This window comes from Podarcis melisellensis (assembly GCF_964234715.1).
Source record: "Podarcis melisellensis genome assembly, chromosome: 8".
In the NCBI taxonomy this organism is placed as follows: Eukaryota; Metazoa; Chordata; class Lepidosauria; order Squamata; family Lacertidae; genus Podarcis; species Podarcis melisellensis.
Genome location: NC_138540.1, coordinates 34,348,525 through 34,363,341, shown reverse-complemented (window position 1 = coordinate 34,363,341; position 14,817 = coordinate 34,348,525). Strand labels below are relative to the sequence as shown.

General features: G+C 45.9%; 1 protein-coding gene across 1 annotated transcript; it reads left to right on the top strand.

The window, feature by feature from the left end:
* The first annotated feature begins 6,726 nt into the window (after window positions 1-6,726).
* Window positions 6,727-13,858, top strand: CBLN1 (cerebellin 1 precursor). Its single transcript, XM_081924131.1, has 3 exons — window positions 6,727-7,458; window positions 8,065-8,184; window positions 12,117-13,858. The coding sequence occupies exons 1-3, from the start codon at window positions 7,204-7,206 to the stop codon at window positions 12,312-12,314; spliced, it is 573 nt and encodes a 190-aa protein (XP_081780257.1). The 5' UTR covers window positions 6,727-7,203; the 3' UTR covers window positions 12,315-13,858.
* The last annotated feature ends 959 nt before the right edge of the window (window positions 13,859-14,817 follow it).

Below are 14,817 nucleotides of genomic sequence, written 5' to 3'. Positions count from 1 at the left end.
TATATAAAAAAAGAGAATGTTTGGAAACTATTGGTTGTATATTGGACTAAGGAATTTCCTTGCTGTAAGGTGCATGCAACAGGCTTTCTATTTTATTACTCCATTGTAAAAGCTTGGTAACAACAACAAACCTGTAAGGTAGGCCCAGTATCATCTTCATATCACAGATGGGGAGCTTAAGGTGAGATGTTGGCTTGCCTAGGTAAAGTCACGACAGACACAGGAGTTGGACTGTGGCTTTCCTTGTCTACAGCTCAGTCGTAAATACTGCAATACAACAAGGCCTCTTGGACCAATCTAGAAGCAGAAACTGGTGTAGAGGTGATATGCATCTCCTGCATATCATACTGAGAGACTGGTTTTATCAGTGGCGTAGCGTGGGTTGTCAGCACCCGGGGCAAGGCAAGTAATTTGCACCTCCTAACCCATGGATTTGCGCCCCCTAACCCCAACCCCCAGATGTTGCGCCCGGTGCGGCCGGCCCCCCCTGCACCCCCCACGCTACGCCACTGGGTTTTATATACAGATAAGTATTGGCTTCAGTAAGTTTAGTGCCCCCTACATTCCGCTGGTGTATATTTAGTACCATTCCCCATAGATCTTTAACTTGTAGGCTTTTTTCTTTTCTTTGACATTTTTTAGACAATAAGTGGGGGAGAACTGAATGGGTGAGGTCAACATACGTGGGAAAGTATTTAAAGAGGGCCCCAGGCTGCGGTTTAGCTAAAATGAGGATTCTGGAATTGAAAAGGTTGAATGCTTTTATATAAACTCTTTTGATTACCTCTCCTCTCAACCTCAGACCCGGGATATCTTTATTTACATCAGTGGCCACATGGTCACAAACAGGCATACTGAATTAGATAAGTGACACAGTGCATGTCAAGTCTCTGTTAAGAAATGTGGCTTCATTCATAAACTTAAAAAATTTAGTTTTGCCCATTATCATTAAATCTCAGTTATAAGATCTTTGCTGAATTGTGTATATATAAAAAAGGGTTCTGTTTTTTTAAAAAAATCTTTTGCAGTTGGAAAAACAGAATCTCTTTGACTGTCAGTTGGTGAAAAGGTTACACTCGCCTGACAGTTTAATTCCAATAGAACAGTGAATCTATTTTTGTTTGCGACACCAGGTTGCAATTTTGTGCCGCCCAGTTCAAAATCAATGCTGGCAATAACCTATCTATAGAAAGCAATTTTTGAGCTTATGCAGTCCTGACTACAAATATGTTCCAGTCTGAGCAGCACTCAAAATTAAGAGGGGAACACTTAATGCCTAATAACATGAAACCAGCAAATAAAGATCCAACTTTACCACCAGCAAAAATGTCTTAAGTCCAAGGAATGCCTGATACTTTTTCAAAGCATCTCACCTGAGGAAACTCTTCCATGATGCTCTGGACATGATTCAGCAAAATTTAGTTATGACCGAGGTCTCAAAATGCAACCCTATACATACATGCTTAGCTGGGCCACCTAAGTTCTACTGAGGGAGAGGGTAGAAATTTAATACGCTTCACATTAAAAGGCAAAGCTAATTTGTGCTTTCTGAAACAACAGATGTGCTCAAACACAGACGTCCTTTGAAAGTCATGTTTCTCTCAATTTTGCAATGCAGTTCACTAATCAAGTAATATGTAAAAAAATGAATACGCAATGGTAAAGTGTGTATGCATACCAATGCATATATTTGTGAAAATAGCATGCAAAAATGCAGTATATTATGGAAAATTGGCTCGCAAAAATACATTTGGGCAAAATCACATTGCAGAAGCATGGAATTGTAGCTTTGGAAGGGACCACAAGGGTCATCTAGTCCAACCCCTGCAATGCAGATATCTTTCACCCAATGTGGGACTCAAACCCACAACCCTGAGATAAAGAGTCACATGCTCTGCTGACTGATCTATCCCAGTGTCTCAGACTTCATTAGATGGTTGCATCTCTCCACCTGCAATACATGGGGTGATTTTGCCTAGATGTATTTTTGCAACATGTTATTGACGCATCAGTAGTGCATTACTGGTGAATTTATTCTGCTTTATTGGCTGTTCCGATTCCCCAGTGCTACCACATTATTGCTTTCTGGAGGGTCTATAGCACAGCAAAAGCAGGACAACAGTGGTATGAAAGTTGCAGGATTTCAGCAGGAAGGTTCAAGAGGTGCACTACTTAGAAATAAAGGAGTGAGACTACCGCAAAGCTTTTGCAGTTGCACACAGTAGTGAAAACATCATTACATATGACTACCCCAATAGCATGACAAGTTCAAATCATAACGAATAATAAAAAGGATGCCTGGAAGGGCTGCTAAACACAGACCCAAATAACTATGAGCTTTCATATTTTTAAAGAGTGTACAGATGTTGCTTCCTTGACCTGGGAGCTCTTGCAGCAACCTGGAGTCTGTTTTGCACCCGGCTTGGTTCAACTTAATTAAGCCTGCATAATGAGAGGATGACAGTGTATTGGAGAATTAATGTATTGTATATTGCTTCTGGACTCTTTAGCAGGAGGCAAAACATAAACTTAATAAACCTAAATATATTCTGTTTATTAGTATAAAATTTATTTGTTTTTGCAATCTATATTGTTATCCCTTTTAATAATAAAAAGATTTTATTTATAAAGTGTTATGAATTGCAGATTATGGACTTTCCACCAAGCTGAGCCTTTCATCTCTCCGCCCCTTTTGTCATTGTGGCTTGGTTTTAACTTTTAAATGGAAGAAGCATTCTGTGGAACCAATAAAGTTGGTTCCAATAAAATTATTACAGGACGGCAATAAAGTATCACCCTCGTATAACTTTTGGATTTTATTTTACCCTACCAACACCTGTAATTTTTGTATATTAAATGGATAAGGGGGGAAAGGTGTGTTCATGTGTGTGTGCAGAACTCAAAAGATTCTTCCTGCTGTGGAATACGTAACTGATTTCCAGTGAAAGTCTTCTGAACTTCCACAACATTGCAGTAGGCATGAATTTAGACCACAATTCGTCACACACACACCTGGGCATAAATGGTATGGCTCAATTACATCAAGTGATAAACTGAATTGGTCCTGCAGATTGTCATTGCTGCATTTTTAAAAAACACAAAAATTATATACCACTTGGTTGTAATAAAACTTCTAAAGAGTTTACAAAAAAAGGTAATTAAAATTAAAATGCATGTAACTTCTACGTGTCTAAATAGGCTGATGTAAGGGAGCCTGCCTGGTGTCAATAAGTAGGGAGTTGCATAGTTTAGGTGCTGCCACACTAAAATATAAGTTTCTTACAACTGCAGAATGAGTATTATGTGCCACCTGTAACAGTGCCACTTCTGCAGATCAAAGCAGTTTGTTTACATACTTTGAACTTTGTGTGGTAGCAAATGAACAACTTGTGCAGATCTCTGAGCAGAAGCATATATACTGACAGGGTCTTACCCCAGCTAGAAGCTACAGCATCTGGATTAAGCACAAGGGAAGCCCCAGATGAATTGCATTGCAGTTATCCATTCTTGTGGCCAAGCTCTCCCAGTCCAGGAACAGGAGTTTGTATAAGGGGCTCCTAGCCACTAAGGCTACGTGGTTCCTTGGTTACTGAGCCAGGTCCAAAAGCCCACACAAACTGTGCATCTATTTTGCCAGAATTCAAGCTCAGCTTATTTTCCCTCATCTATCCCACCACTGCATCTAGGCACCAGTCCAGGGCCTGCTCAGCCTCTCTTGATCCAGATATTTTGGAGAAATATGGTTGAGTGTCATCAGCGTAATGATGGCACCTTGACCCAAAACTCTTAATAAGTGATTCCAGTTTCGTGTAGATAATAAATATCAATGGGCATAGAATAGTGCCCTGGCACCCCGTAGTGCAACCGCTGGGGGGCTGAAAATCACTTTCCCTGTGCCACTCTCTGGACTCCATAGGTAGGACAGGAACAACAGTAACACAGTGACCCCAATTCCCATTCCTGAGAGCTAGTCCAGGTGGGCATCATGGTCAATGGTATAAAAAGTTGCCAAGAGAAAGAGAAGCAGAGCAAGGTCACAATCCCCTATCCCGGCTCTCTGCAAAGGTAATCTGACAGGGTGACCATGGGTGACTCAGTGGATCTAAATAGTCCATGCCATCCAAGAATGCTAGCAGCTGCTCCACCACAACTCTCTCCATCACCTTCTCCCCAGGGATGATATTTGCAACTGGTTGGTCCAAGGGGTCCAGGGCTGGTTTCTTTAGGAGTGGTCACATGACCATCTCTTTCAAGGTTACAGAATGAAGTGTTAACCACACTCTAGACCAGGCACGGCCAAACTTGGCCCTCCAGCTGTTTTGGGACTACAACTCCCATCATTCCTAGCTAAAAGGACCAATGGTCAGGGATAATGGGAATTGTAGTCCCAAAATAGCTTGAGGACCAAGTTTGGCCATGCAGTCTAGACCCAACCAGACAAACCCCTACTAAAAGTAATAAGCCAAGAGGGACAAGAGGCTACATGGTTGAGTGTCCAGCCACCAGCACATTGTCCATGTCAGCTGACTGCATAAGATGAAACCAATCCCACAATACTTCACCCAGCTTATGTGTTGAGATATCAACAAAACTGGACTTGCAACTATTTGTCTTCCACATTATACTGCATGCGCTGAAGGCTGTTCCACACACGCACACCCCTTCATCATTTGATGTCAGGTGTGGCATACTTGCATGCATGATCCAGCCCCTATACCAGCAACAGGGAACCTGTGGCCCTCTGGATGCTGCTGGAGTGCAACTCCCATCAGCTGCAGCAAGCATGGTCAATGGTGAGGGATGATGGGAGTTGTAGTCCAGCATTGTTCAATTACTTAAAATGTGCCCAAAGAGCACATTCAATGAGCTCTTCCCTACTTCCTCCTCACCCACACTGCACTTGGGTAATATCCTTCAATGACATGACACACTGATGTGATTCCTAGGAGCCTTTCAAGAGTTGTGTCAATGACATACAAACCCCAATATCCACCCCTTTCTCTGTCTTTGCTTCCTGTCCCATCCCTGGCAAACCAACACTCTATACTTGCACCTCCTTGCTGTCACACATGTCCACCCCAACCTTGTCTGGTCCTCAAAACCAACAATGAAGAAAATTGGCCTGTTTAGATCTATGATGTGGAGCTTCATTTGAGCCTGGGCACATGAGGGTTCCCCTTTAGCACTCTCCAGGGTGGCGCTGTGGAGTGCCTAGGACTTGCCGATCGTATGGTCGGTGGTTTGAATCCCCGCAGCGGGGTGAGCTCCCATCTTTCGGTCCCAGCTCCTGCCCACCTAGCAGTTCGAAAGCACCCCTAAGTGCAAGTAGATAAATAGGTACCACTTTATAGCAGGAAAGTAAACGGCGTTTCCATGTGCTGCGCTGGTGCTAGCTCACCAGATGAGCTTCGTCACGCTGGCCACGTGACCCGGAAGTGTCTGCGGACAGCGCTGGCTCCCGGCCTCTTAAGTGAGATGAGCGCACAACCCTAGAGTCAGACACGACTGGCCCGTACGGGCAGGGGTACCTTTACCTTTAGGGTGCAGTCCTGGGACAGGCAAAGTTAAGACAGGGCCTCTGAGCATGTACAGTGCTCTTTTACCTCACTGGCTGGTAATCCTAGCCAACCCCCTGGCCTTTATGCTGGGCAGGATCTCTCATTTTAGGGAGATCACTGCAGCCGTCTTTCAGTCTCACTTTTTGCCCACCCAAGCACCCAGCCTCCTCCTGAGCACCAACACATGCAGTGCTGGATTACCCAATAGGCAGGCTAAGCACCTGTATAGCAAGGCCACCAAAAGAGATTTTAGGATCCAATTCATCATGGGAAAAATCAGAACTTAGTTAGATTTCCTTCCACTCCACTCCACACTTTTACCCCTATTGTTCTTTTCCCTTTTGATTACTTGCCCCTACTGAAACCAGAGGGGATCCTAGTAGGTTAACAAAAATAGTATTTTATTTCACGGATTTATTTCAAATTATATAAGGGAGGAGACACCATCACGGTACTCGGGGCTCCTAAAGCTCTGGCCCTGAGCACGTGCTGTCCTGGCCCCCGTCATCTCACGGACTTCCACGCCCACCCGAGACCCCAACTATTCCTCTCCTCTTCCTGCGCCTGACCAGCTGAAGGTACCCCATAGGATGGTGCTTCCCCGCCTGCTAAAGACCCTCTCCGACGAGGCACGATCGTTCTCTCCCACGTAGAGGCTGCAAGAAACCTCATTTCCCCCCACCCTCCCAACCCCCTCTCTCTGCCAGAGCACCCGGAGTTCGTGCGCCCCTGAGCCAGGAGAGTCTCCCCGTCGAAAAGCGCGAAGGACACGGAGGGCGCCCTTTCCTGGGTCCCCATGCCCTGTCCACGCGGCTCCTTCCGTGCTCTCCTTACCTGTGCGGCCCCTGAGCGAGAGGCAGCGGACCCCCCTCTTTCCCCGCCAGACTTTGCCCAAGCGCGGGCGCCGTCCGTCCCCACCACCATCCGCCGCGCTCGCCATCTCTCGCTCCTTCTCTCCACCTGCTCCTGACCACCTAATCACCCGAAAGCCTCCGCCTTCGGGGAGGAGGGGGGGCTGAAAGAGACGGACCGGGCACCCATTGGCTGGCGGCGAGCGCGCCCGCCTGCCATTGGCCGCGGGCGGCGCCAGCGCTGGGAGTGGCCGGCGCTGACGCCAGGCTCGGGTTGGTGGGGTGGGAGCGCGGCGCGGCGGCGCCTTTTGTGTGCTTCGGCGACGGCAGCGGCGGCGGCGGCGGGGAGCTTGCTTTGGCCACTGCGAGCGAGGAAGAGAGCGAGCAGGCGGGCGGCGCTGGGGCTGGGCTGCGGCGCGCGCGCCCTTCTTCTCCCCCTCCCCTCCTTGCGCTATGCATTCGAGCGCTCCTGAGCCTTGCCAGGGGCTGCCGATGCCGCAGCTGCCGCCGCCGCCGCCACCACTGCTTCTTCCAGCACGTCGAGGGGCTTGCGAGGAATAGAGCCAGGCGGCCGGCTTAGGGGGCAGCCGGGCTCTCGGGAAGGCTCGAGAGAAGCCCGAGGCGGCTGGGGAAAAGAAGAGGAGGGAGGATCAGGTTAAGGAGTCGCCGGTCCGTCCGCCCCTTCGGGGAAGCTGGATCTGCTGGCCGCCTAGCAGCGTTGTCCCTGCTGGGGGGATCGGAGGAGGCGGGCGAGACGAAGCGGCAGGCGGACCCGCCTGGGACGCGGCGGCGCGATGCTGGCGCTGGAGCTGCTGGGCTTGGCTTGGCTGGCCGGGGTGGCGATGGGGCAGAACGAGACGGAGCCCATCATCCTGGAGGGCAAGTGCCTGGTGGTGTGCGACTCCAACCCGGCCTCGGACCCGACGGGCACAGCGCTGGGTATCTCGGTGCGCTCGGGCAGCGCCAAGGTGGCATTTTCGGCCATCCGCAGCACCAACCACGAGCCGTCGGAGATGAGCAACAGGACCATGATCATTTACTTCGACCAGGTGAGAGACCCCGCAGGAAATCGGAGGGCGTCGGTAGGGTTTTGCTCTTTGCTGATAAGGGAGCGTGAAAGGGGGTGTTCTCGGGGTGACTGCGTGGAGGGCATGAGTGGGTGTGGTAGAGGGAAGGGGCGCTGGCTTTGGAGCAATTGCCCCTCTTTCCATTCCCCACCACGCAAGAAAATACCCTCTGAGCCGTCCGCAGATCAATCCCGGGTGCATAGACGGTTGTAAGCCACCGTCTTTAGATGTTCCCCGAAGAGATTTCGAATTGCCCGTGGAAACTTTAGTGAAGGGGAGTGAGGAGAGCGCGTGATCGTGGGGTGGGGTAAGAGCTGTTACTGGCTGGGCTGGCTCCATGTTCTAGTAAGAAATCCGCAGGCGAGGAGGGACCGCGTGGCGTCTCCAGATGTGGTTCGCGGTCCAGATTCTAGGGAGAGGGACGGGTGTGTTTCTCACTCTGGAGTGCCTCCTTCCGTGCCTCTTTAAAGGAAAAAAACTTAATCTGGGCCGGCGACAGATGGCCACGTTTCCGGGGAATCCATCCAGCCGCTGGCGTTTTCAATCTTTCTCCCTGATTTCTCACTCTGCTCTGCCTTTCCCTTGTAGGTACTAGTGAATATCGGACTGAACTTTGACTCTGAGCGGAGCACTTTCATCGCGCCCCGAAAGGGGATCTACGGCTTTAATTTTCACGTAGTCAAAGTGTACAACAGGCAAACCATCCAGGTCAGAGAATGCTGGCTTTGCTTGAGACACTTGCCCTTTGTGGCATGCAAGATTGTGTGAGCATCTGTTTGTGTATGCCTGTGTCTTACTCCAACTGCTGCATGCATTATAAGGTGGGATAAGTTCCACGGAACTTAGCAGGGCTTACTTTGGAACAACATGCAGAGGATCAAGGCCTCCTGATCAAACTTTTAATACTGGGTTTTGTACAGAACTAATTAGCTACCCAGACTAGCAGTAGCTCTGCAGGATTTGATATGGGGAGGGGGTCTTTTCCATCCTCACCTAAGGAACCTGGACCTTTGCAAAGCAGATGCTATAGCCCCCTCCATCTTCCAAATAACTTTCTTGTGTCTTTAAAATTCAGAATGAAATGAAGTAGGACAAGGAAGGGGCAAATTCCCCCCCCCCCACGCACATAACAATTAAATACAGAGGCGCTCCCACAGCAAACAACAGAGAAAATATGATTCTATGTAATCGGGCAAACAAAAATCTCATTGAGCATCAATGCCCTTCATAATCAGGGCCCAGCCTTCCAAACAAAATCCGGAATGCCACAATCAAAGTGAGCAAATCAGAATGTTTTCCTATCTCCCCATTCATGGCATTTATGCTACCAACCAAGGATGAAACCCAGAGCACGTTTTCTTGGAAATAAACCCCATAGAATAAAAGCAGGCTTGATTCCACATAATGTGCCTAATGATCAGATTGCTTTAAAGAGTGCAATTCAAAAACAGTTTGGATTTTGTTTTTCCCCCATTTTCTGCCCCATCTTTCCTCCCAGCAGCTGAAGGCAGTGTAGCTGGTTCTTCCACCACCACCTCACTGTTAATATTATCACAGCAACCCTGCGAAGTTGGTTTGCTGGCCCAAGGTCACCCAGGATGCTTCATGGATTTGAATCTGCATCATACGTACAGGATGATCAAACCTACCACCCCACACCAATAGCTTTCTTTTGATCTAATATTATGCTTCCCCCCGCCCTGCATTCCACTCCCTTTGTGGTCTGTGACTGTCTGAAGGATTAGGCTTAAAAATATGGAAAATCTGTACGTCTGAATTTAGACCAAACATGTAAAATTATTAACCCTGCAAAACATCTGTCACATTCAGTCGAGGGGGCCAAATTCTAATAATAAAAAAGGAGGTTGGGGATGAAAGCAAGTTCAGTAAACAAAACTACTTTTGAAGACCAACTTATTTAAATTTCTAGATAGAGATATAAAGAATGGTTTTCTACCTTGCTCAGTTTAATACCCTCCTTAAAGTGTCATGTTGTGTGACTTGGGTGATTTTTTTAATTCCATTTGTGCTTCAGAAGTCCACATTCCTGCTTCTTCCCCCAATACTAACTGCTGCCCACATGCTACATAAAGTTTTATATGTCATAATCCTTACTTTACAACCTGTCAGTCTCACTGTAGTAATTTAGGATGGGGACTCGCTCACAGGGCTGAAATTGAAACCGTCTTTCTCCAATGGCTTGGGAGTCGCCACTATCTTATTTATCCTAGAAGTACCTTATCAGGTGGGGGGTGGGGTGGGATTGGCCTTTCTGCTGATGGGCTGGGCATTTTAGACCTTTCAGAAGTCTCAGCAGATCCATTCGGGGGTTTATTAGCTGAATGATCCATTTGGGGGTTTATTAGCTGAATGAAGGTTGACAGAACAAGGAATCTTCCCTCCCATGGGCCAACATGACTGAGTTATCTGGTTGCATGTTTCCCCAATATTACACTGCTCCCACTTTCATAACATCATGGGGATTGGTCTGAACAAGTCATCTGAACAAGGGCATTGCCTGTCCACAGGCTCTCATTGGTGTGGAGTAAAATGGGATATGGTATCCAACAGCCTGAATACTGTGCATTGATCAGATTGGACTCCTAAACCGTTTATCATGAATACATTTCTATTATTATTATTTAGACTGCATTTGTCCATGTTTCTAGCTATAGGTCAAGATCTATGCCTGAATCTATTTTTGAATGACTTGGGTGTTCCTTTGCAGTTTTTCCCTAGCTCTTTCTGAGTTCGGTGGATTTTAGGCCAACACATTAAGCCAAAAATATGTGTGCCGTACAGAAAACATAACCTACTCATCGTATTTTGTGTAGTTACTTGCTTGGGTCCATTAATTCTAGTAGGTTTGTTCTGGTAAGAGTAGGTGAGTCCGTGTATATGTAAAAGTGTGCAAATACTTTTTTTTTATTAGATCTACAATTTCTGCTTTAGAAAGCCCTAACTGAGTCTTTGTGGCTAGCTGATTTCTACATCTATGGCTAGGACTGCTCTGTTTAAGGAGGAATGAAGGCAGGCTGGCCCAATTTCCTTTTGTGATGACCTCTCAGTTACTGTTTTTAGCTGGCTAAAGAGGCATAGAGTGGTGGTGGAGAATTATGGCCTGGATAAAAAATTAGGAGAGTTGGGGGCAAGGGGCCCCCCTCCACCATAATTTGAGCAGTGCTTTATTCTGTATAAATTTAGATTCACTCTTAAATCAGCTTCAAAAGCTATCAGTCACTGTCACAATGCCAAGATGGACAGCTGATCGATCTATGCTTTTATGTCCATCTCTAATTACTGGTGGCTGTGTTGTTTGCTGTGGTTGTATCTAAAGGAGCTGGATAAAACCCACTATCTCCCTTGCTTAGGCAGGCAGAAGGCTCCCGCTCTGTAGGATGCAGATTGGCTCTGTCAGGGATTCAGCATCTTTGCTGCTTCACAAATGGATAAGCTGCCCCCCTTGATGAACTTCAGAGATGCTAGCCAGAGCTTGAATGCCTTTATCTCTTTCTTCAGTCTCTGAGGTTTTGGGGAGGGGGGCGCGGAGTGTGTGTCCAGTTTTCCTCAAGGACAAGCAGCCCCTCTTGAGAGGTGTGGGGAGAGAGAGAAGCATCCCTCTGAAAGGGTTTCACCCTAGATTTTGAGCCATGCCCCATAAGCGCCCCAATTTTCCTCACAGGCAACTTGCCCTTCGATAATCAGATCTACATTTAATTTTTTTTTAGAAACAATTGTGATTGTGGTGCTGTAATATATTTATTTGTTCATATAGCGCTTTGAAGTCTCTCTAGGGTGGGTAGGCAAGCAGCATTTACATTTAAATATAGTAATATTTCTAAAAAATGTTTGAAGGAGGGGGTTGTGAGGATAATTACAGCAGTGGTGAAAAGGAAAAGCACTCTACTGCTGAATCTGGAGGAGCACAATTAATCTGATCTGGCAGCAGAACGGACGGTAGCTTTCCTTTTCTACAAAAAAAGAGAGAGAAGGAAATGGAACAATGCTATCTGGAGGTCATTCCTAGAAAGTTTGGGAGTGTGACATCATAACACACAGCTGCGAGCCCTTAGATCTGCATCCTTTTCATTTACCCACCCATTTTCCTTTGTGTCTTTGGCTGATATACATGGCTTATCCTATACAATTTCCTCATGCATTGAAGAAGCAAGGTTTCCTTCCATGCTTGTCATGACAATATAGTCTGGGATGCTATTGGAAACATTCTGGCTAATACCTCTCCCCCCCCCCCCCCCGCAATCTCATGCAATGCTACTCAGAAGGAAGTCCCATTGAGCTCCCGTCCCATTGAATGCCTAAGATTTTGCAGCCTCAGGCTGGAATCTGATGCATACCCGGTACTTTCTTGGGAGTAAGCCCTACTGAACACAGTGGGACACCTCTGAGTAAACCTGCATGGGATTGGGCTGCTGATGTTCACTTGTTGCAACCCTGTGAAAGAAAGAGGAAAAGAAAGAGAAAGAAAGAAATTCTAATAAACAATTAATGGAGGGAGGGGAAATTCATTTCACCAGGTGCTTCCAATTGTGAAAAAAACCCTGCCAGCCATTTCTGTGAATTTGCCTGCTGCCTCCTCTTCCTTTCATTGATGGGGACTTTGTCTTTCACTTGCTTTTCAGGTGAGCCTGATGCTGAATGGGTGGCCAGTGATTTCCGCCTTTGCCGGGGACCAGGATGTCACCCGCGAAGCCGCCAGCAACGGGGTCCTGATCCAGATGGAGAAAGGAGACAGAGCTTATTTGAAACTGGAGAGAGGAAACTTAATGGGGGGTTGGAAATATTCAACCTTCTCTGGATTTCTAGTATTCCCTCTTTAAACAACTTGCCGACTGGCTGAGGAAGGGAGGAAGGAGCAAGTCTTTCAGCACTGCTTACCAATCCCTGAATTTGTAGCTGGATAGAAGGAATCTCGGACAGCAAAAAGCTTCTGGATACTATCGACATAACTGCAGAAGTTAAACCCTTAACTTAGGTTTGTGTGCATTGCTCTGAAGATCTCTGTAATGGCGCAGCCGGACAACAGAAGACGCTTGAATTCATCCTCCTTCAATAATTATTTCTCTTTTCTCTCTCCCATTTTGCAAACCAAATTATGTTACATCTCAGTTTAACTGATATTATTAGCTACCATTGTACCCCACCCACTGCCCCCCGCAAGCTCCTACATGGTACCTACTTCACACATCCTTTTTACAGCCAATTTGGGTTTGTTTTTAACATTATATATCTCTATTTTTTACTCTTTCCCTGAGTTTAAAAAAAAGTATTTTTGAATACATGGGTGCCATGGTTGAGAGGTGCAATGCAAACCCTGCTGTGATGCTACTAGTAAGGAAATCTGGGGAGGGTAGGACTATCAACACAAACTTATTCTAGCCAAATCCTGATTTTCACTATTTCTATGTAATTCTGAGTGATTGTGGAATTTTCAGGCTGCTCGATGTTTTGATGCTTGTTTTTCGCTCTTGTAAATTTGTGGCCCAACTACATGCCGGAAAGTATATTGAACTTTTACTAATTAATCTGTAAGATAAAAACCAGAAAAGAAGTGTGAATATTGACATAATTTAATTTAGGCTTTAGGTTTTGTTTTTTTAAAAAGGTTTAAATGGGGTTTTTAATTTAATTTAATTTTCCTTAGAAGAGAAACAAAGCAACTTGGCGTAGTTAACACAATCTTAACCAGATGTAGGAGGAGGAGAGAGATACCAACAAAAAAAATGAAAGGGGGAGGGGGCAGAAATATGCAATCGCAGCCATTTGTTGCCATTTCCACTTGTCTGTTCTAGTTCTGAATATGAAACAGAAGAAAACGAAAGCACAGTCTTCAGAAACAAAGAGTGCAAATACTCCCTTTTAGCAGTGTTTGAGTCCTTGTTCTTCCTCATAGTTTCATGTGCCGTTTTTAAAAGTTGGGGCTCGTGTTAATTTCAGTAACTACTCTCTCAGTTTAACAATACTGCTCTATTGGCACAAGTTCCTCAAGGTAGGAGGAGGAGGAGGAGAGCCCCCACCCTGAACAGTCGCCAAGAAAATGCCCACAAAATTCTCCCCTCTGTTCTCTTTACCATTGTTATGTATTACATTCTCTCAATCAAATTACGTTTTATAAAGCTGTCGTGCTTTCAAAGGAAGAGAGGAAAGAAACCCCCTTACAAGGTATACCTAAAATGCTAGTATTATTATTTGCTAGTAATATTTTGTTTACAGTCTTTCAGAAATGCAAATGCTATAATTTTGCAGCACTCTAAAGAGAACTACTACTTTTATTATCAAGGTAAAGTAAAATACTTTTGATTGTAATCAAAACATAATGTGAAATAAAACCAGTGGAATAAACAAATGGATTTATTGGGGTGTAGAGAGCCCTCCTGCCCCCCGACTCTTGTTCACAAAAAATAATAACACAGGTCAGACTTGGAGGTTAACTAGACATCTATAAATCAAAACAATAGCTGGATATAAACAGCCAATTTCTCAATTTGGAGCCATAATGTGGAGACCGGCTGCCACAGAGTTAAAATGTAATGGCTCCCCCTCCCTCCTTCCCCAAACCTGGGTTCCAAGAAGGAATTTAATTAGCTCCTAGGGGGGCAGTTAATTCTGGCTTAATAAGCAATGCTTTATTTTATGCTCGATGGAGGGTGATGTGTGGATGTGTCCTTGTTAATAGTTCCATACAGCAAACAGAGATGCCAGTCTTTTGAAAAGCCTGTGGGAAAATGGGATGGGAACAAAAGAGGAAGGTGAGTTTTGTTCATTGGGCACACAGGTTGAAAGCTATCAGGGAATCCTTTGATGCAGTTGAGAAGTGGAACTGCAGCCTGAAAGGGGAGCTGGCCAATTTCCACCAGGGCAGGGAGACGGAGAGGAGAAGGGTTCACATGCTATAGGGAGGTGGTTGGGCTCCAGCAACGCAAGAAGTCCCAGGTTCAAATTATGCCTCTGCCTGCCACAAAACCACTCAGGTGCTCTTAGGCAAATTCCTTTGCTTCAGGTTCCCACTTGCACTATAAAATGTAAGCAATACTAACCTGCTTTTTGGGGGGGTAGCGAAACAGCAACATTATGTGGCACCGTAAACACTTAATTTTATTATGACAGAAGCATCTTTTCAGGATGACTGAGGGCATGTATGTGAAATGCTTTCAAGACTTCATGAGTCCTAGGCTTGATGGTGAAAAGTCCACTGAGCATTCCCTGTTTCAGACAGACAAACAGGGTGACGTAGGAAGGAGCGACTGATTCGGGGTGGTTGCAGAGCAAATGCCCCCAAATACATCCTGAACCACTATTTTCCAAATCTCCCTGCCCTGAGCA

Excerpts from the sequence above, each read along its gene's own strand:
- CBLN1 (XM_081924131.1), top strand. The coding sequence starts at position 7,204 with ATGCTGGCGCTGGAGCTGCTGGGCTTGGCTTGGCTGGCCGGGGTGGCG. Across the intron at positions 7,459-8,064 it reads TGATCATTTACTTCGACCAG|GTACTAGTGAATATCGGACT; the intron begins GTGAGAGACCCC and ends TTTCCCTTGTAG. Across the intron at positions 8,185-12,116 it reads ACAACAGGCAAACCATCCAG|GTGAGCCTGATGCTGAATGG; the intron begins GTCAGAGAATGC and ends CTTGCTTTTCAG.